This window comes from Oryx dammah, unplaced genomic scaffold, assembly GCF_014754425.2.
Source record: "Oryx dammah isolate SB20612 unplaced genomic scaffold, SCBI_Odam_1.1 HiC_scaffold_27, whole genome shotgun sequence".
Taxonomy (NCBI): domain Eukaryota; kingdom Metazoa; phylum Chordata; class Mammalia; order Artiodactyla; family Bovidae; genus Oryx; species Oryx dammah.
Window position 1 is genome coordinate 15,256,369 of NW_024070211.1, and position 26,460 is coordinate 15,282,828.

General features: G+C 49.7%; 1 protein-coding gene and 1 long non-coding RNA gene across 3 annotated transcripts in view; one reads left to right on the plus strand and one right to left on the minus strand.

Annotated features, from left to right (window-relative positions):
* Positions 1–214: 214 nt before the first annotated feature.
* TRIM62 (tripartite motif containing 62) overlaps positions 215–26,460 on the minus strand; it is a 39,744-nt gene continuing 13,498 nt past the window's right edge. For both annotated transcript variants that reach the window (XM_040228090.1, XM_040228091.1), the window contains 4 exons: positions 23,909–24,004; positions 16,665–16,921; positions 15,424–15,539; positions 215–2,730 (listed from right to left, as the gene is read on the minus strand). In XM_040228090.1, the coding sequence (XP_040084024.1) occupies positions 2,180–2,730; positions 15,424–15,539; positions 16,665–16,921; positions 23,909–24,004 (1,020 nt within the window). In that variant the 3' untranslated portion in view covers positions 215–2,179. The remainder of the gene's footprint in view (positions 2,731–15,423; positions 15,540–16,664; positions 16,922–23,908; positions 24,005–26,460) is intronic.
* LOC120854243 overlaps positions 17,774–26,460 on the plus strand; it is a 32,805-nt gene continuing 24,118 nt past the window's right edge. The window contains exon 1 of the long non-coding RNA XR_005718934.1: positions 17,774–17,897. This is a non-coding gene — a long non-coding RNA (uncharacterized LOC120854243). The remainder of the gene's footprint in view (positions 17,898–26,460) is intronic.

Below are 26,460 nucleotides of genomic sequence, written 5' to 3' on the forward strand. Positions count from 1 at the left end.
AGTGCCTTGGGCTCAATTCTAAACTCGCTTAGTGTGGGACATGGGACTGTAGCAAGTCATGTCCTCTCTGTGAACCTCATTTTCCCCCTCTGGAAAATGGGTATGGTGCTATTCAGCCAGGTTGCTTTGTGGATTAGCCATGTTGATTTATGTATGCTGCCTGGGCCAGGATGGGTGGGCCTCTGTGCGTGTCAAAATGAATGGCACTGACCACTCACAGCCTGTAACTTTAATTTAATACAAATTCATCATAACTCACAAAATGGGTAACATTTAAGATAAAAATACTGCTGGGGGTGGCCCAGATTCTGGTAGCTGAATGGGTGGGGTGAAACTGAGGATTCCTCCTGCCCAAGGGAGGTCCCCATGGGCAGCAGTTGTGAGGTGGGAGCCCCCCCAGGTTCAGCTAGTCTGGCTCCTTTGAGATGGGTATGACCAAAGACCCCAAGTTCAGAATCTAGGCCCCAGAACTGGAAAGGAAAGCCTAGGGTGGGAGGCTTTCAGCTTGGTTCTGCAGGTTCACTCTAGGGGCGCCTGTCCTGGACAGGGACACAGCCTTGGAGCAGGACACCTAGAGGCTCTGCTGCCTCAAAGCCAAGGCCTAGAGGTGGATTCCAATGGCAAAAACTGAAAGTGAGCTTGTTCAACACCCATTCTCACTTTCTTCTATTGTGCCTTTTTGTATGGATGAAGCTGGAAAGAAGAAAAGTACATTTCCCAGACTCCCTTGCAGCCAAGGTTCTGGATCTGATTTATGTTTCCCCAAACAGAATCCCTTGTAGAGATTTGGATCTGGAAACCGAATTGTCTGGAGGGAGGCAGGCCTCAGGACATCATTTACTGGCATGGACAGTAGCAGAGACCGCACAGTTCTGCAGCCAGCGGCTTCTGATGCAGTGGCTGCCTGCCGACGGGAGCAGCATTCCTGGTCATAGCAGACTTGATGAATTTGGCGGCTGGGAGCTGTTCCTGGAAATTCAGCAGAGTCGGCTCCTCTAGCCCTTGCAGTGATTTTGCAAAGCCACTAGGGACCTGGTAATAAATCCTTGTCTAATTAAAAAAAGCTAAAGCAGCTCATGTTTTCCGCAATAGTATCCCAACTGAGACAGATGCCAAGATTGATGGGGGGGCCTAACCGACAGCCCACCCCAGTGCTCAGGGCCTAAACAACTGCTCTCCCCAGCCTTGCTACACCCTTACCAAGTCAAGAGGCCTGGTTGGACCTTTGTTCAGAGCTTCTGGGTACCTCCACCATCCAGTGATGCTTGTCCTACATGAGCCTTGGGGTGTGCCATCCTGTTGCCTTAAGACCTGTGGCTTACTGGCTGTAACACGTGGACTCAACTACTGGGTGCCTTCCACAGGCCACAGCGTCATTTTTATTGTTGCTGTTGCTGTTTAGTCACTGAGTCGTGTCCGACTCTTTTGTGACTGTAGCCCACCAGGCTCCTCTGTCCATAGGATTCTCCAGGCAAGAATACTGGAGTGGGTTGCCATTTCCTTCTCCAGGGGAATCTTCCCGACCCAGGGATCAACCTACATCTCCTGTGTTGCAGGTGGATTCTTTACCACTGAGCTACCAGGAAAGCCCAATATCACTTTTACCCACAGATAAATGGGAAAATCAGGAACTATAAAACTCTTGGTACAGGAGTGGAAGGAGAGGGTGGTTCTCAGGCGACTTTGGGGCTAGCTACCACCATGTCCACCATGGGCTATGATCAAGGACAAAACAGCCCATCACTCGCTTGGTCAGGGGCAAGTCTCAGGCCTGGGAGCATAAGAGGGTTCTCTCTGCAGTTGCCAACTGCTGGCAACACTCTGACACATCCTGAGGTCAGGGCATGTGGGCGGGAAGGAGACAGGGATGCAGTCACCGGCCCGAGAGGAGGATGAGGGGTTAGGCAGGGGCTGCCATGAGGAGAAGCCAGGTCTGGTTCTTGGACCACGACTGCATCCCCATCAAGGTCAGAGCTACAGAACATCAGTGCTGGAAGAGATTTCCCGGGTCAGGAGCACACCCTCCATTTCACAGACGGGGAAATGAGGCTGAAGGGTAAACAACAGGCCTGAGATCTCAGGGGTGGCCCCGCTGGGTTGGAGTCCAGGCCACCCGTCTGTGGGGGCAAGGCTCTTGCTGGTGGCCAAGCCCAGGCACCCACGGTCGCCCTCCACTGCACTAGATGCGGACAGTGTTGATCCGCAGAGGCTGCACGTTCTTGCCATTGGCGTGGCTCTGACCGGGGCTGAAGTAGGAGCAGAGCTTGCCCGGAAACTTCTCGCGGAAGGTGTAGAGCCAAGACATGTCGTCGGCGTTATAGAAGATGAGCAGGCCTTGGTCGTAGTCCAGGAAGACGCCCACCTTGTCGAGCTTGTCGCGGACATTGAGCCGCGTCCAGGGCTCCGTGCAGGCGCTGTACTGGTTGCCGTCGTGCATGACGATGCAGTAGAAGCCGCGGCTGGGCTGGATCTGGATGCTGCCCTTGCGGCTCGCGGCCTCGTGCGCCAGCCCGATCACCCACTGGGTCTTCTCCGCCACCACCACCTCCCAGTAGTGGACGCCGCTACTGAAGGCCTCCGAGCCCAGCACTGACACCTCCACGTCGAAGCGCTTGGGCGAGTCCTGCAGCGGCTGTGGGTGCAGGTTGCCATAGGCCACGATGGTGCAGTCGTCGGACAGAATCAGGCGCTGGTGGGCGGTGCCCGGGTCCAGGGTCAGGGCAGCTGGCACTGCGGGGATGGGGGAGGAAGAGAAGATGAGTGGAGAGAAGGCTGTGGACCCACTCTATGGTGCCTCCCTGAGGCCAGGTTCTGGCTGGCCCCCAGGAGGCTGTGTGATGCTGAATACAAGCCTGCCCTTTCCGGGCCTCAGCTTCTTCCTTTGTAAAATGGGACGGTGACAGTTAGGTTGAAACTCGGTTGTAAGGGACAAGAGCTATGGCGGCTTGTTCACTGATGATTTCCCTGGAGGCAAGGCTCACAGTGGGTCCTCTGCAAAAATTTGCTGAGTAAACCTGAATGAGGTCCAGAATTGGATGATTTCAGAGCTGGGAGGAAGCTTTAAGATTTTTCAGGTGCTGGATAATCACTCTATGGGGGTAATCTGGAAACTTGTGGGGGTGTTTGAGTTGTCTCCATAGGTAGGATCCAGGATGCTAAATTCCCTGAATGAAATGTGCAGGGTGGTCCCATACCCCCCACCAATAAGTTTCAGATGCTCCCCCAGATATTCATGTGGATGAAAAAAATCTTTACAATGACCCAGAACTACAGCTTAATTCAATTTTACACATAAATATGAAATAATTTTTGTACAGTTTTAATATATACTGAATATTTTGAAATGCAACTACCCCATAAACTGGGGGAACACTGAATTTGTTTTGTCTGGAACTTCACTAAGAATTGTTCGCTTTTTTTTGGAAAGTACATCTCTAAGAACACCACTGCCCAAGATAACCTACCTATTTCAGACTGCATCTGAGGCAGAATGGTGTTTTACCTATGGTGTGAGCACCTGACTCATTCATTATGTTTTCTGGGGTGGTTGTGAGTGAGCTTCTACATATTGACATATACAATATTTTATTATAAATACTTTACTTCTATTTTTTTCTTTATATATATCATAGAATATATACATATATATGTGTGCATATATACTTGACATTGTGAGAAGGTCATACTAATTTTGAGTCATTACAAATTACTTGTTATGAAAAGTATATGATGGGTCTGAAAAAGTTGAAAACCACTGATTCTAGGCCAATTCTCCCATTTGACAGATGGGGAAACTGAGACCAAGAGAGGAGACTTGACTAGTCTCAGGGCACAGACAAACACTGGCAGAGCCAGGACTAATCAAGACCAGGTGCAATCCAGCCCCAGACTTCTCTTCCTGCCTGCCTCTCACTCACCACCTCCCATTCCAGTCAGGCCCAAGCCTTCACCCAGACTTTTCCCTCCTCCACCTCACCTTTGCTTGTTGTAATCATCCCCATGAGACTCAATTCCAGCGCTCATCCTCAGGGAAGCCTTCCTGGTTGCTTCCTCTGAAATTTCTCAACTTTGTTCTCCTGACACCTGGGATAGTCTTCTGTGCCCATAACTTATCATGTACACCAGGAGGGCAAGGACCACGTACTCTCCCAGCTAGGTTCTCCCAGGCGTGCCCCATGCCCAGCTTCTACATATTGACATATACAATCTTCCCCATAGCCTGGCATGGGGAAGGTTTCCAGAAAGGCTCACCAAATTAAACGGACCCTGCTTGTGTTGGTCTTTGGGCAGGCTGGGACACTCATCTCTGAGGTGGCCACACTGATTTTGCAGGCTTGGCTCTCAAAGTCTCATGAACTCTTGTCAAAGACTCTGTTTACTCTTGCCTCCCTGAAGGAGCTGATGCCTAGCCAGAGGAAGGAGTTGAGAACTGGCTCCTGTTAGCCTGGATGAGCATTTCCATAGCAGAGCAAGACAGAGGGGAGAAAAGAAGAAGGAATTCTGCCACTAGTTTCTTGGAGCAAAGGAGGGACTCCTCCATCTGACTCTCTGGTGCTTTCGATATCTGGTGGAGAGGGGCCATGATGATGCTTGGCTCGAGCATCACTTCCAAATACAGCCACCTCTCCAGGCTGTGTGTATGTAGAGAAATAAAATGCCTCAGTGATGGCCATCATCTCCAACAGGGAGTGACAGCCAGTCCCCGAATGGTGCTCCTGTTCTCAGTCGACTAACAAAGCTGACCATTGACTTAGAGCAAGCTCCTTTCCTGAGCTCTGTCAGGAATAAATTTAGTCTTGAGTTTTACACCCTCCTTTCCTATTCTTAGAAGCCAGAGGGCTGTATGGAAACAATTAGCCCTGTGAATAGAGAGGTCAAAAGAAACATAATTCTCTATCCAGAGACACAGAGGAGGGGAGCCATAAGGAGGACACCGAGTCAGCAGAGGAACATTTCACCCTGTCCTCTGGTCACAGCGCAGCCTGTCAGACCAGAAGGTCCCGCCACATGGAATGTGGGCGTTCCCACCGCGGGGTCAAGAGGTAGGAGGTGGAGGGGGTGTTGGAGGTATGTGTGTGGGGGAGCTCGGGAGAGAAGAAAAATCTAATCAGATACACATGGGGCAACTCCTCTGGCTGTGGAATGTGAGTCATACTCAGGTGTTCATGGCAGAGGGGCAAGAGAGACAGGAGATGGGCACAAAGCCAAGGTGTGGGCAGCTATCGTGAGTGCCTCGGGGGAAACTGGGCCTTATATCGGAGGTGCCAGGATGATCTGAGGAGACCAGCGACAGGCAGAACACAGGCTCGGAGAAGGATGGGGCTGGGGAGGGGGCGAGAGACTGGCACGCTGGAGGGCTCAGCTCCATACTCTTACTTCGAAGTAGGGCAACGTGGGCGCTTCCAGTGCCACTGATGAGTACGGAGGGCACTCTAGGAGGCAGCCAAGTGGGTTTTCAGTGGTTCTGAGATTGGGCCGACAGGGATGAGCTGTAGGAGGCAGGAAATCCGTACTGAACTGAGTGCTAACTCCTGGGGGCGGACCTGCAAGGAACAGGACCCGCCACTCATTGGGTGGGCTTAGGGGCGGGGTCTGCTGTTCATTGGTCATTTCCAGCAGTAGAGGCGGGGCTGGGGGCGGGACCTGATCCACAGTGGGCAGGGTCCAACAGCCCAAAGGGCGAGGCTAGGGGGCAGGGCCTGGTATCCTTATTAGGCAGAGGGTGTGACCTGATTCTTAAGAGGCTCTTGCACCCTAAAACCTGGGCTGAGGTCCACCTCCTCATAAAAAGAGGTCCTTATCTTCGGTCCTCCCTTCTGTACTTCCGGACAGAACTGTGCTTTTGAACTGTGGTGTTGGAGAAGGCTCTTGAGAGTCCCTTAGACTGCAAAGAGATACAACCAGTCCATCCTAAAGGAGATCAGTCCTGAGTGTTCATTGGAAGGACGGATGTTGAAGCTGAAACTCCAAAACTTTGGCCACCTGATGCAAAGATCTGACTCATTTGAAAAGACCCTGATGCTGGGAAAGAATGAGGGCAGGAGGAGAAGGGGATGACAGAGGATGAGATGGTTGTATGGCATCACCGACTCAATGGACATGAGTTTGGGTAAACTCTGGGAGTTGGTGATGGACAGGGAGGCCTGGCGTGCTGCGGTCCATGGGGTCGCAAAGAGTCGGGCACAACTGAGAGACTGAACCAAACTGAACTCTGAGATGTCAGTCCCCATATGGGTACTGGCAAACCTTCCACCCATCCTTTATTTTCAGGAGAGGTGCCAGACTCTCCTGAGAATGAACAAATCCTGACCCCTGGGGTTCAGCATTTTAAAGGTCAGAGCTCTTTTCTAGGTCCTGGGCCACTGTTTTACACAAACAGAAAGAAGGAGCCAAGGCAGCCCATCTGGTCTCCAGGTGTGTTCTCCATCCATTTAAGCATCTCTGAAAAGTAACGTAACTGATCACATGGACCACAGCCTTGTCTAACTCGATGAAACTATGAGCCATGATGTGTAGGGCCACCCAAGATGGACGGGTTGTGGTGGAGAGTTCTGACAAAACGTGGTCCACTGGGGAAGGGAGTGGCAAACCACTTCAGTATTCTTGCCTTGAGAACCCCATGAACAGTATGAAAAGGCAAAAAGATAGGACTCTGAAAGATGAACTCCCCAGGTCAGTAGGTGCCCAATATACTACTGGATAAGAGAGGAGGAATAACTCCAGAGAGAATAAAGAGATGGAGTCAAAGGGAAAACAATGCCAAGTTGTGGATGTGACTGGTGATGGAAGTAAAGTCTGATGCTGTAAAGAACAACATTGCATAGGAACCTGGAATGTTAGATCCATGAATCAAGGTAAATTGGAAGTGGTCAAACAGGAGACAGCAAGAGTGAACATTGACTTCCTAGAAATCAGTGAACTAAAATGGACTGGAACAGGCAAATTTGATTCAGATGACCATTATACCTACTACTGTGGGCAAGAATCCTTTAGAAGAAAGGAGTAGCCCTCATAGTCAACAAAAGAGTCAGAAATGCAGTACTTGGATGCAGTCTCAAAAATGAGAGAATGATCTCTGTTCGTTTCCAAGGCAAACCATTCAATATCACAGTAATCCCAGTTTATGCCCCAACCACTAATGCTGAAGAAGCTGAAATTGAATGGTTCTATGAGGACCTACAAGACCTTCTAGAACTAACACCCCCCAAAATGTCTTTTTCATCACAGGGGACTGGAATGCAAAAGTAGGAAGTCAAGAAATACCTGGAGTAACAGGCAAGTTTGGCCATGGAGTACAAAATGAAGCAGGGCAAAGGCTAACAGAGTTTTCCCAAGAGAATGCAATAGTCATAGCAAACACTCTTCCAACAACCCAAGAGAAGACTCTACACATGGATATCAGAGATGATCAATACCGAAATCAGACTGATTATATTTGCAGCTGAAGATGGAGGAGCTCTATAAAGGCAGCAAACACAAGATGGGGAACTGACTGTGGCTCAGATCATGAACTTCTTACTGCAAAATTCAGACTTAAATTGAAGAAAGTAGGGAAAACCACTACATCATTCAGGTATGACCTAAATCAGATCCCTTATGATTATACAGTGGAAGTGACAAATAGATTCAAGGAATTAGATCTGATAGATAGAATGCCTGAAGAACTATGAACAAGGTTTGTGACATTGTACAGGAGGCAGTGATCAAGACCATCTCCAAGACAAAGAAATGCAAAAAGGCAAAGTGGTTGTCTGACAAGGCCTTACAAACAGCTGAGAAAAGAAGAGACATGAAAAGCAAAGGAGAAAAGGAAAGATATACCCATCTCAATGCAGAGTTCTAAAGAATAGCAAGGAGAGATAAGAAAGCCTTCCTAAGTGATCAATGCAAAGAAATAGAGGAAAACAATAGGATGGGAAAGACTAGAGATCTCTTCAAGGAAATATTTCATGCAAAGATGGGCATACTAAAGGGCAGAAACTGTATGGACCTAACAGAAGCAGAAGGTATTAAGAAGAGGTGGCAAGAATACACAGAACTGTGCAAAAAAGATCTTCCTTGACCTAGATAACCACGGTAATCACTGCCCTAGAGCCAGACATCCTGGAGTGCAAAGTCAAGTGGGCCTTAGGAAGTATCACTATGAACAAAGTTAATGGAGGTGATGGAATTCCAGTTGAGCTGTTTCAAATTCTAAAAGATGATGCTATTAAAGTGCTGCACTCAATGTGCCAGCAAATTTGGAAAACTCAGCAGTGGCCACAGGACTGGAAAAGGTCACGTTTCATTCTCATCCCAAAGAAAGGCAATGCTAAAGAATGTTCAAACTACCGCACAATTGCACTCATCTCACACACTAGCAAAGTAATGCTCAAAATTCTCTGAGCCAGACTTCAACAGTATGTGAATCAAGAACTTCCAGATGTTCAAGCTTCATTTAGAAAAGGCAGAAGAACCAGAGATCAAATTGCCAACATCCGCTGGATCATCAAAAAAGCAAGAGAGTGCCAGAAGAACATCTACTTCTGCTTTATTGACTATGCCAAAGCCTTTGACTGCGTGGATCTCAACAAACTGGAAAATTCTTCAAGAGACGGGAATACCAGACCACTTTATCTGCCTCCTGAGAAATCTGTATGCAGGTCAAGAAGCAACAGTTAGAACTGGAGAAGAAACCACAGATGGGTTCCTAATTGGGTAAGGAGTTCGTCAAGACTGTATATTGTCACTCTGCTTATTTAACTTATATGCAGAGGACATCATGAGAAACGCTGGGCTGGAAGAAGCACAAGCTGGAATCAAGGTTGCCAGCAGAAATATCAATAACCTCAGATATGCAGATGACACTACTCTTATGGCAGAAAGCGAAGAAGAACTAAAGAGCCTCTTGATGAAAGTGAAAGAGGAGAGTGAAAAAGTTGGCTTAAAACTCAACATTCAGAAAATGAAGATCATGGCATCTGGTCCCATCACTTCATGGCAAATAGATGGGGAAACAGTGGAAACAGTGTCAGACTTTATTTTCTTGGGCTCCAAAATCACTGCAGATGGTGACTGCAGCCATGAAATTAAAAGATGCTTGCTCCTTGGAAGAAAAGCTATGACTAGCCTAGACAGCATATTAAAAAGCAGAGACATTACTTTGCTGACAAAGATCCATCTAATCAAAGCTATGGTTTTTCCAGTAGTCATGTATGGATGTGAGAGTTGGACTATAAAGAAAGCTGAGTGCAGAAGAATTGATGCTTTTGAACTGTGGTGTTGGAAAAGACTCTTGAGAGTCCCTTGGACTGCAAGGAGATCAAACCAGTCCATCCTAAAGGAAATCAGTCCTGAATATTCATTGGAAGGACTGATGCTGGAGCTGAAGCTCTAATACTTTGGCTACCTGATCCAAAGACCTGACTCATTGGAAAAGACCCTGATGCTGGGAAAGATTGAAGGCAAGAGGAGAAGGGGATGACAGAGGATGAGATGGTTGGTTGGTATCACTGACTCGATGGACAGAGTTTGAGCAAGCTCTGGGAGTTGGTGATGGATAGGGAAGCCTGGCATGCTGCAGTCCATGGGGTTGCAAAGACTGAGGGACTGAACTGAACTGAGACCTCAAGGTCAAAAGGCATTCAGGAAGGAGCGTGGGCTGCAGGGGGCCCAGGATCTGTCTCCTGGCCACCATCAACCACATATTGCAGTAACCCAAGCAACAGAGAAACTCCAAAGTCCAGCAGCTCCAAAGACTGGGCAGCAAGTCATTTGTGCCTCCTTGTTCTCAAGGACAGCTTTGAGGCCTGACAGAGCAAGAAATACCATCAGCTGTTTTCTCTGGTCAGACCTTTAAAAAGTCTGATTCCTCCTGCCTACTCAGGCCCTCAGCTGCACCCAGTGGGGCATTAAAAAAAACCCACTGTCACATCCTCTAGCTCATGAGACCAACACAGCAGCCCCAGCAGCACAAATTACTGTACCCATTTTTCAGAAGAGGAAACTGAGGTTCCAAGGAGATTTCTCTGAATTAAGTGGCTTGCTTAATTTGCCACTTGGGGTGGATGTGGAACCGGAACTCGAGCTAAGGTCTTTTCACTCATGTTCTTTTCTTTAGGCCCCAGAAAGCCTGTTCAGCAAGACTGAGGAAATATCTGATGATTCATGATAATCATAAGAAATAGGTATCATGCATTTACTAAGTTCCAGGATTATTATCACAAATAAATAATCTTATTTAATTCTCCTACCTACCCTGGGCATAAATCATACCTTCCACCATCTGTTTCACAGATGAGGAAACAAGCTTAGACAGGGTGGAGATCTGCCCTGGGTCACACAGCTTGACAGTGAATAGGTTGGAACCCAAAATGATTGGATTCAGATAAGCAGGGGGAGGAGAGAGCAGCCCAGAGAGGGAGGTGGCAGGAGTAAAGGAAGCAGGGTCTGGTGTCCTCTGGACAATGGCCACTTGTCCTGGGTGGGGAGGAAGTTGGTGCCCAGGAGATGGGGCAGTCAGGACAGGCAGTTGCAGGAGGGTTTCCAGTGTCAGCTGAGGGGTGGGGCAGGGTTGTGGGTGGGAGGTGGAGAGTCAAGGTTCCATCTAGAGCAGGGGAGTAACAGGTGATAGATAAAATTCTCTGGTGACCCAGTAGGAAGCCTGAACTGGAAGGCGGGTAGGCAGGAAGCTGCTAGAATCCAGGGCTAGGTCCCTGGGGGCGCCTGCCCCTCCCATCTAGACATAAAGGGCCTTGGTTTTGGCAGAAGAGCCAGAGTGACTTCACAGGCCCTACAGACAAAGGAAGAGGCCCGGCTAACCAGGCCACTGTTCTCTGAACCCTCAGGGCTGCTATCCTTGGCAGGATGTTCAGAGCGCACACTGGGGCTCCCTCAGCCCCTCTCCTACAGGCTGCTTTCTCTGGGGAAGTAATTCTTAACTGGGGTGGATCCGCCTCACAGGGGACATTGGACAATGAATGAGATATATTTGGTTGTCACATCTGGGTGTGTATGTGTGTGTAGCATCTAGCTGGGTAGAGACCAGGGATGCTGTTAAATGTCCTACCGTGGACAGGACAGCTTCCAAGACAAGGAATTATCCAGCCCCAAATGTCAATAGTTCTGAGGCTGAGAAAGCCTGCCCTGGGGCAATCAGCAAATTCCCACATCTGTTTGCTCTCTTATAGGGGAGTCAAGAAGGGAAGACTAATATCCCTATAATAGAGGAGGAAACAGAGGCTTGGAGGGAGGAAGGGACTTGTCCAAGGATGTGCAGCAAGTTCCTTCATATAACAAATAATCACTGAGCACCTACTTAATACCAGGCTATTATAGTAACAGAACTGAGACCAGGACTCATTCATTTCTTTATTCAATCATCCACAAACATTTACTGCGCTGGCTGCTGGGGATGTAGAGTGATGAATCAGACTCAGCCCCTGACCTCTCAGAGCTCACAGTTTAGTGAGAAAGACAGCCACGCAGACATTAATAAAATAGCAAGACCAGGAAAGCCCAGGGCTACTTGGAGATATCCAGGAAGGCATTTCAGAGGAGGTTTTTATAAACTATGATGTGAAAGAGAGTAGGAGTTAGTTCTCAAAGACTGAGGTTTGTGTCAAGGGTTTTAGGTTAAGGGAACTGCTTGTGCAAAAGTGAGAAAAGTGTTCAGGAGAGGGAATATGGCTCATGTAAGACCTGAAGATGGCTCAGTGTGTCTGGGTGTGATGTAGAGGGAGAAGGATGGCTGCTGCTGCTGCTACTAAGTCACATCAGTCGTGTCCGACTCTGTGAGACCCCATAGACGGCAGCCCACCAGGCCTCTCCGTCCCTGGGATTCTCCAGGCAAGAACACTGGAGTGGGTTGCCATTTGCCGGGCCCAAATCTCACAGTGCCTTGATATATAAGGTTTAACTGTCTGGATTGCCTTGCTGAGCTGTGATGGGTGGGGCAGGTGGTAGCTGAGATAAATCAGCTCCTGAGACCATCTGCCTGAGGGGCTTCCCTGGGTCAGGGGAGGGGTCAGGACCCTTGGCCGGGTTTCTTGCTTCTTTGAATTATGCCGCTTCACCCATGTGTGGCCCTCACCCTGCTGGGTCCCACTGTGAAGGTCCCTCCAAGGCTGGGAGCACACAGAGACTCCCCCACCCCCACCCCAGGAGGATAGTCCAGAGCCCTACCCAGTCGGCTGGAAAATGGGCCCTTCCCCCAACTACTGCCCCCTTTGTCAACGAGGGCACAGATCCAGACTAAAGGGTACTAGGAGGTATTCCTTCATCTTTGTGAAATTGGTCATGATGCATCAGAGGCAGCCTTCAGTCACCTAGAGGGGAGCCCCATCCCTGTCCAGCACTCGCATCCTCAGTGATCATCCTCAGTCCTTCTCCATCTGTACCTGGAGGCCAAGCGTGAGCATCCTGGGATGCTTCTCTGCGTATATCGTTCTCGACGCCAGGGATTGTCTGGGGACACCTCTAGGCCGCATCCTCCCCGAGTGGGAAAGCCTTCAGTTTTCAGTGCTCAGTGCAGACACCATCTGCTCAGTGTTCGCCTGGCTCCTTCCCTGACCCACCCAGAGCTTCCTGTTGCCTCCTGGGCTCCCATGACTCTGTGTAAGTCCCTCATCATGGCCCTTTCCCCATGGACTATCAAGGTCTGTTGTCCCATCTGTCTCTCCTGAACGTGCCTCAAAGGACTTTCAATGTTTGTAGATTGAAAGAATGAATCCAGACAGGTGCAAAGAGCTCTGATTGCTGTGTGACCTGGGAAAATCGGTGAGCCTCTCTGAGCCTCAGCCTCCCCAGCAGCCTTCCTGGGTTGGTGGTATGAGGCCAGAGAATGCCTGGTAGGCTTAGTAGGGAAGGGCACACCCTTTGGGTCTGATGGATCCGGTTCAAACCCTGATTTTACCATTGACCAGGTTATTACCATGACCAGTTCCTAACAATTCTGTGCCTTAGTTTCCCCATCTAAAAAATAATAATAGTGTCTATCTCTTAGGGACTAGTCCCCTCTACATCCTCGTCTCCTCTCTATTGGACATTGAGCCTGACTCAACACAGAAGGTCCCCGGCTGGCAGGAGGTTAGACTCTGATGCCCTGGTGGGTTGTGTAATGTTGGGAAGGTGTTGATCTCAGAGTCCCAGGGTCTACTGACTCTATTAGAAATCCATTTCAGATTTTGTCCCCTCTCAACCAACCTCCCATTTTCATCCCAATGGATGACCTTGCTTCCTACCTTACTAGGAAAGGCAAAGCTAGCTATCAGAACAGAATTCCCACGAGCTCCCACCACCTGCCCCTCTGCTTCCATGCCCATGTATTCTACCTCCTCTGGGCTCCCAGCAGAGGCTGGGGTGGACCCCACCCAACAGCACTCCAGCAACTCTCTCTCATTCATCCTCAATTCTACCTTTTTCCATCGCATCTTTTCTGTGCCCCACTTCCCCCAGGTGCTGGGCTGAGTTGCTCAGTCGTGTCTGACTCTTTTCGACCCCATGGACTGTAGCCTGCCAGGCTCCTCTGTCCATGGGGATTCTCCAGGCAAGAATACTGGAATGGGTTGCCATGCCCTCCTCCAGGGGATCTTCCCAACCTAGGAATTGAACCAGGGTCTGCTGCTTTGCAGGTGGATTATTTACCAGCTGAGCCACCAGGGAAACCCCCCTTCCCCCCAAACATGCTATCATTTCTTCTATCTTAAACAAACAGCTCCCGCCACACTCTCTCTCCTGCCCATAAATAAAACTCTTTGAAAGCACTGTCTCCACTTCCTCTCCCATTCTCTCTTGGATGGCCTCCAATCAGGATTTGCCTCCATCGCTCCACCAGAGCAGCTCCTGTCAAGGCCATCAAGACCAAGAGAACAGTCAGTGCTGATCCTTCCACACTTGGCGTTGCAGCCTGGCCACCACCAGCCACTGCCCCTCCTCGAAACACTTTCTCCACTTGGCTTCCAGGATGGACCAGGTCTCCCTGCTACTCTCTGGCTGTTCCTTCTCGGTTTTCTCGGCTGGGTCCCCTTCCTGTCCTTGACTTCTAGGAGGGCCCCAGGGCTCCAGTTGTTAGCATGGTCCTCTCTCTTTTCTCTCTACCCTCAACTCACCTCCTAGGTGATCTCCTCCTTGCTCATTCGGTTCCATCCACATGTGGACACCACTGGCCCAGACCCTCCTCCTGAACTGCATGCGGGTCATTTCCACTGCCTTCTCCACATCTGCACTGAGACATCTGCTTGGCATCACGAATCTCACATGCTTACAACTCCATCTTCCCGGTTACCCCAGCCAAAATCATCGTAGTCTTCCTTTTTTTTTCTCTCTTTCTCACATCTGAGATCCAATACATTAGAAAATCCTGTTGGCTTTCTGTTCAGTATGGATCCTAAATCCAGTCACGTCTCACCGTGTGCACTGTATCACCCTGCTTCAGGCCAGCATTGCCTCTCACCTGGATTACTGCAGTAGGCTCCTGACCTCTACCCTTTACTCCTTGCAGTCTGATCTCAACTCAGCAGCCAGAGGAATACACTTTAAACACTTAAAAACTCACAATACTCCATGTTACTGTCCCAAACCCTCCAATGGCTCCCATCTCACTCAGCACAAAATTGAAAGTTTTCACCTGGGCCCACAGGCCCTCATGGTCTGGCTACTGCTGCCCACAGGCCCTCATGGTCTGGCTACTGCTGCCGCTACTCTCCTTCTCACTCATTCCACTCCAGCCACACTGGTCTCCTTACTCTTCCCTGAACATGCCCAGCTGCTCCTGCCTCAGAGCCTTTGCACTTGCTATTCCCACTGCCGGGAGCACTCTTCCCAGGGTATCTACATGGCTCACTCTTCTCCATCTTCCTTTAGGTCTTTACTTCCTCCTTCTCCGAGAGGTCTTCTGACTGAATCCACTACTAAACGTTTTATCCTACTTCAACATCTGTTAGCCCCCTTCCTTATCTTTTATCACTATCTAATAAACTATGTATTTTACTTATTTAATTTTGTTTTCTTTCTCTCTCACACCCTAGGATATAACTGAGATGCATGAGGGTAGGAAGTTTTGCTTGTTTCATTCACTGCTTTATCTTCAGTACCTAGAATAGTGCCTGGTGTGAGGTAGGTGCTTGATCTCTTCTGTACTCATAGAGTGAATGAGTGAACAGCCCAGAGCCTCAGTCTCTTCATCTAGAGAATGGGCACACTAGTAGAACCAACCTCCTGGAGTTGTTTCATTATAAAGATTCCCTGGGTTGGGCTACTGCAGGTGCCAGCCCAGGCCCTGGAACATAGTAGGTGCTTATTAAGGCACCCTTCCCATCCCTCTTCCCTGCCCCCATGCTGTGTGTAGAGCAGGGGGTTGGACTGGGCAGTGGCCCATCTAGCTCCGACCTGTGATGATCCTTGCCTCTTCCTGGGCCCTCTGGTGAGTGGCAGGAAGGGGCTTACCTGGGTGGATGTCTTGGAACAGGGACTTCCAGATGGTGTACTGCAGGGGGCCTGTGTACTTGGAGGTTGGGAAGTCTTCATAGGTTAGATTGGTCTCGTGGATTTTCCCTTTGAGCCTGGAAAGAGAACAAGAGAGCAGACCACATTGAGGGCTGGATTCCCATCCCAGCACCTTCAGGGTCACTGGCATAGGGAGAGGCCATGCGTGGGAAGTCTGCCATAACCAGACTCAAGTGCTTGCTTCTACCACTTCCTAATTCTCTAGCTATCACCCTCAGTTTCTTCATCTTTAAAATGGGTACTACGATAACACCTGCCTCCTAGGCTTGTGAACACTATGTGGCTTAATGCATGTAAAATGCTTAGCACAGTGTGTGCCTCATGGTCAACACAATACATGACATCAGCTATCAGTACTGGTCATTGAAAGCAAAAGTCAAGGTCATTCAGTCACGTCCGACTCTTTGCAACCCTGTAGACTATATAGTCCATGGAATTCTCCAGTGGGTAGCCTTTTCTTTCTGTAGGGAATCTTTCCAACCCAGGGATCGAACCCAGGTCTCCTGCATTGCAGGCGGATTCTTTACCAGCTGAACCACAAGGGAAAACCAATAATTAAGTGTTATTATTATTATTATTTTAAAGTTTTATTTATTTGTTATTTTGGGGGGCCACATTATGCAACATGCAAGATCTTAGTTCCCCAGCCAGGGATCGAATCTATCCCCCCTGCAGTGGGAGCAAGGAGTTTTCACCACTGGACCACAAGGAAAGATCCAAGTATTATTATTAAAGGTAGCTATGGAACCAAAGCGACCTGGGCTTGAATCCTGGCTCCCCCATGTACTAGATGAAGGGCTTTTGCCAGTTGCTCCAGTTTCTCTGTGCCTCAGTTTCTACATGTGTGAAATAGGGATGATAGTGGTAATGACCTCCAAGGGGTTAGTAGGGTTATAAAGAAAATATATTATAATAAATAGTATAAAATGTATATTTATAATATAAATAATGCAAAACAAGTAATATCCTATAGAATTATAAATATGACGTATAAAATAGCACGTATACGCAAAGCCTTCACCCCAGGCTATGGCACAGAGCAGATGTCCTGTGTGTTTGATGGAGATTTGAATGAATGATTTCTCTGCTAACCACCCCCATCTGCCTCCATTCCCTCCATCCTACAGGGGCCGGGGAGGGTGACCCATGTGGAGAAGACACTGGGGCAGGCAGGCACTCACCGCTCGGAGAGCGAGGCCATGCCGGCCAGGAAGGTGTGCCGGTCAGTCTCAGCCAGCCGCTCTTGCAGGATCTGCGCCCCCTCTTGCACCTTGCGCAGCTGCAGGCTGTAGCGCTGGACTTTCTGCTCGATGTCGGTTAGCGTGCGAGCCGTGTCTGCCTCCAGCTCCTCCAGCATGGCCTTCTGCCGCTCCCGCAGCAGCCGGTGCAGCCGCTCGAACGCCTCCCCGATGGTGGTCCGCAGGCTTTTGGTGGAAGACTGTGAACACGGTCATCAGGGGTTAGTCAGGGAGAATGGGTGATCCCTGTGTGAGAGGAGGAAACTGAGCGTCTTGGCACGCAGAGAGGAAAGGGCGGGAAAGGTACGTTCAGTTAGGAAATGGCAAAAAGCATGGTGGCAGAAGAGAACTGGCCTGATCAGGGACAACAAATAGTCTCCATTAGGAAATAAATGAAGTGGTCCAGGCGAGACAATGAGGCTTGAGCTAGAGGAGCAGCAGACGGACATGGCTTGAAAGACATCTGTAGGGGGCCCCTCGGTGGCTCTGGTGGCCAACTGACTGGCTGTAAGGGTAAAGGAGAGACAGGTGTGAGGATGATGTCCGGATTTCTGGCTTGGGAATGGGAGGGATGAGGAAGTGGGCCAGGGATATGGGGGGATGGGCAGAGAGCAGGTGCTGAGCTCAGTCTACGAGACAGGGAAATTTTTATTTTTTAAAAAACATCACTCATGCAGCCTAAGCAAAGATGCCAAGGAGATCACAGATGTCAGAGAGCTTTATAAATGGCAACATACTGGGCAAGTTTGGGGGTCATGCAACCTGTCCCACTACCCCCAGACCCTCTTGCCAGGGAACAAGAGTTAGGGGTTAAAGCCACTGTCACAGAAAGACAAGCATGGACTTGATTGAGTCTCTCTGTCCCCAAGGGCACTGCCAGGCCCAAGAGGGGGTTGAGTGGTAAAAGGCATAGCTTCGGTGCCCAAGGGCACTGGGTCTCCTGCGGTGGCAAGTTTAGTCACCTGATATCTCTGAACCTTGGTTTTCTTATCTGGGAAGAGGGTAACTCAATGACATTGCAGTGCTATGATAAGTGAGGGGAGGTTCACAAAGTACAGGATGTTGTTTGAGGCGCAGCCCCAGAGCCTGGTTATTTAAACACTGGAACAGGCACATCCCTGTTCTTGGAGAGTGAAGTCTTCGTGGAGAGATGGCTGCTGAGCTGGGGCCTGAAGGGTGAGCAGGATGTCAGTTGGGGGTGGAGAGGGGGACGGGCCGAGGGGACAGCAAGAGGCAGAATGACACAGGGTACAAAAGTGCTGCTCAGCGGCAGCAGCGTGTGGGGCCTGCCTCTGCAATTTGACTTTGTGGGATTCTGACTGGGAGTTCACAGAGTCAGAGACCCCGCTGTGTTCAGTGCCCAAGGCTCTGTGGGAAGCTCCACAAAGGCTCAATTAGGGCCTGTTCCCTCCTGGTCGTGGCTGTGGGCCGGCAGGAAGAGCTGCTGGCAGTGGGCCAGCCTCCCTGCGCATGCCCACCCAGCTCGCCAGGCAGACAAAGGGGGTGGTGAAGGGAGAGGCTGGGGATGAAGGGCCAGGCTGCCTGTGGCCTCTTGGAGCCCCCTCACCCAGGGAAGGCGAGGTTCCTGCAGCGGCAGGTCATGGTAGGGAAGATGGGGCCTGCCCGCCCTGGACCATCTGCTGCTGCCTCCAAAGAACCCTAAATCTCATGGCCAGCCCTTTTGGCTCCTCCTTGGCCAGTCTGCAGCAACATTTGGCCCAAGGGCCAGCCTCTACCAACTGAGAATTCTGGTTTGCCTCCCACCTCTGTGGCTGCTCCCTCCCTGCCATCCCTGTTCCTGAGGACTCATCCAGTCCTGGCTCCTTTTGTTCATACATGGCATGCCCTCCCTCGTCTTCAACTCCTGCTGCTTTGAGGCTACTTTCCAGATCCATCCATCTTGAAGGCCTTACACGTCTCCTGAGCTCCACATTCATCTTTCCACCTGCCTCTTCCACATATGGCCCTGGGTTCCACCAACTCACTGGTTTAACACGTCAACTACACCTAATCTTTGCCAACAAACTTGCTGCCAGAGTGATCCTTCCAAAGTGCAAACTGGGTCACAGTCAGTCTTGTGTTCAGGAACATCTCTTGGCACCTTGATGACTAGTACAGCGGTAAATTCCTTAGTCTGGAATTCAGAGTCCTCACTCTAATCCCAGCTTACCACTTTAGTGCCATTGCACTGTAAGCCTACCCACCTAGAGTGGACCCCTCCCCCAGCAACTGTTTTATTCAACTAGCAAACTCCTACTCATCCTGTGAGACCCAGACCAAAAGCTCCCTTCTCTGTGATACCTTCCCTAACTTTTGTAGCCAGTTAAACAATCTAAATGTTCCCACAACATTTTGTAAATATTCTTAATATGCTGCCCCACGTTTTATGTGGCTCCCCAGCTAGTGAATGAACCCTTCCTGGGTGAGAATGACATCTTTCTTAACCCTGCACTCCTTGTGGCCATCCCAGGGCCTGGCACAAGGTTGATGGTCAGAATCTGCTTCCCTGCGTGAAGGAGGGAAGGGTCTGGCCCAAGACTGATCTGCAGAGGTGGGTGCAGACTCCATCATCTTTCTTGATGGGGGCCCAGTGTCTCCAACACAAGAGGAGAGAAAGAAGCTGGGAGAGGGAAGCTCAGAAGTGAAACATCAGAGTGACAGCCCAGGAGCCCTAAGTATGTCCCTGATGGGTTCTCTAGGCCTCCCGGGCTTGCAGACCACAGAGCCAGAGATCTTGCTGAAGACAACCCAGCGTGAGGCTAGAATATGCCGTATGATCTGACAGAATTAGACAGTAAGCTCTCAATTAGCTACTTACTAGCCATGGGGCCTCAGGCGTGTCCCACAATCTCTCTATGGCTCAGTCTCCTTGCTAATAAAATGGAGACAACAATTCCTACTTCAAAAGGTGTGTTTTTTTCTCACTCATTTGTTCCACAACTATTTATCATTGTGGCAGCAGGCACAATTGAAGGCACAATTGTGGCAGGAGAAGGGGATGACAGAGAATGAGATGGTTGGATGGCATCACTGACTCAATGGACATGAGTTTGAGCAAGCTCTGGGAGTTGGTGATGGACAGAGAAGCCTGGCGTGTCACAGTCTATGGAGTTGCAGAGTCGGACACGACTGAGTGACTGAACTGAGCTGATTTATTGTGTGCCAGACAGTGTATAGGTTCTGGGGAATCCTGCGGTCATGGAGGTGACGTTCTGTGCAGTTCAGCAGGACAATGGGTAGGGAACACAATTCCCAGCACAGAGAAAGATTCAGCTAAACTGGTGTGCCCCGTTTACTCTAGTTTTTTCTAGGACAGAGCCAGGCCTGCCCCACCCCCAATCCCTTCAGTGTGTCGACTGGGAAAGCAGCCCCCACCTCAGCCCACCACATCCCTGGGAACACACTGGGGCTTGGAGGAGCTGGGGCTGTTTCAGAAAAATACCCTGCCAAGAATGCGTCACTCGGTCAGGGCCGACCAAGGAAAACATTGGGCCCGGGGAGGGAGATCAGACGGGCCCTCAAGCCGGGCCACTGGAGGGGCAGGCGCCGCAAGAAAGCTGAGCCGAGTCAGGCACCAGGTGAAATATGACCTCCAAAGCATCCATAGGCATTTCTTGTATAAACACCCCAGTCCAGACAGGAAGCAGGGCTGGGGGAACTGGAGGGGAAGGTGGCCCCACAGGACCCCCCAGAGGTAGACAGATGGACAGGAAGGCAGGGGAAGAAGAGGTCAGAGGAGAAAAACAATGGGGGGGTTGGTTGGAGAGAAAAACAGAATGCTGGGGAGAAAAACAGACCATAATATTCCCCTCTCACCCAGACAGAGGCTTTCATTTGCTTCTCTTCACCTGAAAGGTACTGGATCCCCACACAGGTGGGAAACTGAGGCTGTGAGAAGCAAAGATGCCAGAGTTCGCGGTCTGCTTCTCATCTGTTGCCCACTGAGGGGCCTGCCTGGAGGCACTCCAGAATGTTCTCTGAAGAAATGTCTGTCATGACCTTCCTGAGACCCCACAGTGGGTTGGCAGCCGAGCTGGGGCACAAGTCTGAATCTCCAGTGGCCTCTCCAGTGGCCTCTGGAGGCCCAGAACATTCCTAAGGCTCGCCTCCAGCTGCTGCTGGCAGCGGCATCTGCAAATGGAGTCCTGGGTTGTGTGTGCTAAGTCACTTCAGTCGTGTCCAACTCTGTGCGACGCCATGGACTGTAGCCTGCCAGACTCCTCTGTCCCTGGGGTTCTCCAGGCAAGGACCTGGAGTGGGTTGCCTCGCCCTGCTCCAGGGGATCTTCCCGACCCAGGGACTGAACCCACGTCTCTTTTGTCTCCTGCACTGGCAGGCAGGTTCTTTGCCACTGAGCTACCAGGACAATGAAACCACCCAAGAGCTTAGCAGCCAGGTCTAGGTCCCTGGTGCGTGGTCCCAGAAGGACAGCAGAGAGTAAAGCAAGCCTTGCTCAGTTAGAGAGATATCTGTGGAGGACTTGGAAGGAGCCCCTTGGAAGTGTGCTAGGCTCCAGAACAGCATGGCTGGACAGAGCCTGGCAGAGTCCCTGCTGCACAGATGGGAAGTTTCAGAGTGCAGAAAGTATGCAGTTTACCCAAAGTCACACAGCATGGAGTGCCTGGATCAGACACCATAGCCTTCCTCTCGGGTCAAGGAAAAAGACTTTTCTTTTCAGACCATCTTATCCAAAGCCTGCAGGGTTTGCTCCTACTCTTTATATCTTCACGGTCCGAGTTTTGGAGAGGAGATTATACCAGGGCTGAGCCACAAATCATCAGGAGGACTTGGAGGGAACACTCTCTCCAAGAGATCGGAGGGATTGCTAACTCTGCAAATGGGTGTGTTTAATAACCGGAGAGGAAAAAGAGACTAGGTACCTTCTTCCAGTCCCATAGGACGTCAAGAGGGTCCCTGATCCCACCTCAAATTTCACCCATAGCAGGGAGTGAGGATCCTATCCTTAACCCCGGTTCAGTTCAGTTCAGTTCAGTCGCTCAGTCGTGTCCGACTCTTTGCGACCCCATGAATCGCGGCATGCCAGGCCTCCCTGTCCATCACCAACTCCCGGAGTTCACTCAGACTCATGTCCATCGAGTCCGTGATGCCATCCAGCCATCTCATCCTCAGTCGTCCCTTTCTCCTCCTGCCCCCAATCCCTCCCAGCATCAGAGTCTTTTCCAATGAGTCAACTCTTTGCATGAGGTGGCCAAAGTACTGGAGTTTCAGCTTTAGCATCATTCCTTCCAAAGAAATCCCAGGGTTGATCTCCTTCAGAATGGACTGGTTGGATCTCCTTGCAGTCCAAGAGAGTCTCAAGAGTCTTCTCCAACACCACAGTTCAAAAGCATCAAGTCTTTGGCGCTCAGCCTTCTTCACAGTCCAACTCTCACATCCATACATGACCACAGGAAAAACCATAGCCTTGACAAGATGGACCTTAGTCGGCAAAGTAATGTCTCTGCTTTTGAATATACTATCTAGGTTGGTCATAACTTTTCTTCCAAGGAGTAAGCGTCTTTTAATTTCATGGTTGCAGTCACCATCTGCAGTGATTTTGGAGCCCCCCCAAAATAAAGTCTGACACTGTTTCCACTGTTTCCCCATCTATTTGCCATGAAGTGATGGGACCAGATGCCATGATCTTCGTTTTCTGAATGTTGAGCTTTAAGCCAACTTTTTCACTCTCCTCTTTCACTTTCATCAAGAGGCTTTTTAGCTCCTCTTCACTTTCTGCCATGAGGGTGGTGTCATCTGCATATCTGAGGTTATTGATATTTCTCCCGACAATCTTGATTCCAGCTTGTGTTTCTTCCAGTCCAGCATTTCTCATGATGTACTCTGCATAGAAGTTAAATAAGCAGGTGACAATATACAGCCTTGACATACTCCTTTTCCTATTTCGAACCAGTCTGTTGTTGCATGTCCAGTTCTAACTGTTGCTTCCTGACCTGCATACAGATTTCTTAAGAGGTAGGTTAGGTGGTCTGGTATTCCCATCTCTTTCAGAATTTTCCACAGTTTATTGTGATCCACACAATCAAAGGCTTTGGCATAGTCAATAAAGCAGAAATAGATGTTTTTCTGGAACTCTCTTGCTGTTTCCATGATCCAGCGGATGTTGGCAATTTGATCTCTGGTTCCTCTGCCTTTTCTAAATCCAGCTTCAACATCAGGGAGTTCATGGTTCACCTATTGCTGGAGCCTGGCTTGGAGAATTTTGAGCATTACTTTACTAGCATGTGAGATGAGTGCAATTGTGCGGTAGTTTGAACATTCTTTGGCATTGCCTTTCTTTGGGATTGGAATGAAAACTGACCTTTTCCAGTCCTGTGGCCACTGCTGAGTTTTCCAGATTTGCTGGCACATTGAGTGTAGCACTTTCACAGCATCATCTTTCAGGATTTGAAACAGCTCAACTGGAATTCCATCACCTCCACTAGCTTTGTTTGTAGTGATGCTTTCTAAGGCCCACTTGACTTCACATTCCAAGATGTCTGGCTCTAGATTAGTGATCACATCATCATGATTATCTGGGTCGTGAAGATCTTTTTTGTATAGTTCTTCCGTGTATTCTTGCCACCTCTTCTTAATATCTTCTGCTTCTGTTAGGTCCATACCATTTCTGTCCTTTATCGAGCCCATCTTTGCATGACATGTTCCCTTGGTATCTCTAATTTTCTTGAAGAGATCTCTAGTCTTTCCCATTCTGTTGTTTTCCTTGATTTCTTTGCATTGATCGCTGAAGAAGGCTTTCTTATCTCTTCTTGCTATTCTTTGGAACTCTGCATTCAGATGCTTGTATCTTTCCTTTTCTCCTTTGCTTTTAGCCTCTCTTCTTTTCACAGCTATTTGTAAGGCCTCCTCAGACAGCCATTTTGCTTTTTTGCATTTCTTTTCCATGGGGATGGTCTTGATCCCTGTCTCCTGTACAATGTCCGGGCACCAGCCCAAATCCTTTCCTTCTGTCATCTGGGAGAAGGTCCCTGCCCCTTTACCTTCGCAGAAGCCCCAGCCTCCGCCCGGTCCGCATGCCCCACCCCTCTCACCTGGAGCTTGGGCCCTCGAAGCCCCGCCCCCCGTAGCAGGCTCGATTTCCCCGCCCTTCAAGTGCCAACTGGCCCAGCCTCCACGAAGCTCCGTCCCCATCTCCGGCAGCCCCGCCCCCACCTCCAGACTAGGCTCACCTTGGTCTCTGCCAGCTGTCGCTTGAGCAGCTGCAGCGCTTCCGTGTGCTCCCGCTCACTGTCCTGAAGGGCCTGAAGCTGCTCCTTCAGCTCCCTCTGGAACACAGACAAGACAGAAATGACAGAGCAGGCCAGAGCTAGCCCGGTATTTCCTGGTGACGGTGATGCAGAAACCAGGGCTAACTGCTGCGGGCGCTGGAAGCTGTCCTGGCCCCGTGCCTCCCCTGCCTCAGCACCCTCCTCCCGTCACAGTTCAACAACCACAAAGTCCTGTAGAGTCTGTCTCCCAAGTATCTCCAGAGTCTGTGCCCATCTTTCATCTGGAGTTTTGCAACAGCCTCCACTCGGGCCATCCTAGGAACTTCTGGTCCCCCAGTCTCCAATCTACCTCCACATACTTTCCAACCCCCTGATGTGCTGGTCAAGACTCCTTGCTTAGAATCCTCTGGCAGGAACCAAGGCTGTACCACTGTCCGGGGCTGTGACAAACTCCCCACATCCTCTGAGCACTTCCTGTGGGCTAAGCACTGTCCTCAGACCTTATCTTGTATGGGGTCATCTAATCCTCCCAATAACCCTGAAGTAGGCATTGTTATTATCTCCATTTTCCAATGGAAAAACTAGTACAGAGAGGCCAAGAAACGGGCCCCCAAACTTACAGCTAAGCATGGAAGGGTAGTGCCAGAATTGTAACTCAGGAAGTCTAGTCCTGGAGACAATGATCATGACACCAGGTGACGAATTTTCTTCAGTCATGAACAACAACAAAAATCCATGATAGACAACATGTTCAAAATTTTAAAGGACAGATCACTATGACTAATTTTTCCTTTGCCTCTGGTTCCAATATGGCTCAGTAAGACATGGCTAGTCATCTTGTCTCTATTTACAGATCTGATATTTTGTTCATCATGCAGTTTTTTGGGCATTAATTGTGATTTTTAAAAATTTCATTAAGAATTATTCATCTTGATTACTGAGTTTTGGGGCATCTGCTTCAGCTTTGTGCCTGAAGCAAGTGTATCAGTGACCTCATGCTCGTCCCACCGCTGTCTCCACCATCCTTCCCCCATCAATCCCAGCCAGCCAAAGCGGTCTTCTTCCTGTTCCTCACCTGTTTCAGCCCTGTGACTGCACTTGCTGTTTCCTTTGCCTGGTGCACTTCACTCTCAGATCCACAACCTCTGCTGCCACGCCCACCCCCCTCCCCATTCCTCTATAGCATTAACATAACAACTCAGATGCTGCCTCCTTTGAGAGGTCTTGCCTCACCAGCCCATGCACAGTGGCATCCCTTCCACCCTCCATCACATCCTGTTTCATGGTCTCCATGATCTTGCTTATTTATCTGACAGTGTATTTACTGTTCCTCTCTTCCACTGGAATGTGAGTTTTAGGAGGGCAAGAATCTTGACTGACATGTTCACTGTTCTATCCCCAGCACTTAGAACAGTGCCCAGCATACAGCAGGGCCTCAATAATTATTTGTCAAATGAATGAATGGGGCATAGAGATGGATGGTTCCCAGTGAGTGTGTGCGTGCTAAGTCACCTCAGTCATGTCCTACTCTTGTGCGACCCTATGGACGGCAGCCTGTCAGGCTCCTCTGTCCATGGGATTCTCCAGGCAAGAATACTGAAGTGGGTTGCCATGCCCTCCTCCAGGGGATCTTCCCAACCCAAGGACTGAACTTGTATCTCTTACGTCTACCAGCATTGGCAGGTGGGTTCTTTACCACTAGCGCCACCTGGGAGGCCTTGGCTCCCAGTTACTTCTGGACATTTAGTCCATGGTATCACAGCTGGTTGTTCTGGCTGTCCTTCATCCATCCCCATGCAGGGCAGGCCTACCCTACCATTTTCTATCTCCCCTGCACCCATCAAAGGCCTGGCATTGAAATGGGGCTCCAAGAAGTTTTCTTTGGGAGTGAATCTCCATGGAAACAGCCTCTGGCCTGGGCTCTCTAGTCAGCCTGGGGTGTGAGTGGTGCCAGGGAGCTGACTTACCTGTTCACCCCCACCTCCTGTTCTCCTGTCTCGTCAGAGCAGGGAGAGCCCTTGAAAACATCTAATCCAACTAATTTTACAGGCTAGATAGCAATGTGAGAAAATGGTCACAGTGACATGCTAAGGGAAGCATGTAGAAAACAAAATGATCTGTGCTTACTATCCCTTATTCACGCAACAAATATTTATTGAGCAATTATGATGTACCAGGCAGTGTGAGGCATTGGGAACACAGCAGAGAACCAGACAGACATAGTCCCTACTGATAGGGATCTTCCAGTCTAGTGGGGAAGACAGATAACATTGTTGTTTAGTTACTAAGTCATGTCTGACTCTTTTGTGACCCCCATGGACTGTAGCCCTCCAAGCTCCTCTGTCCATGGGTTTTCCCAGGCAGGAATACTGGAGTGGGTTGCCATTTTCTTCTCCAGGGGATCTTCCTGACCCAGGAATTGAACCTGTATCTCCTGCACTGGTAGGCAGATTCTTTACCACTGAGCCACCAGGGAAGCCTTCAGATAATTATCCATTATGGTCTATGCCATG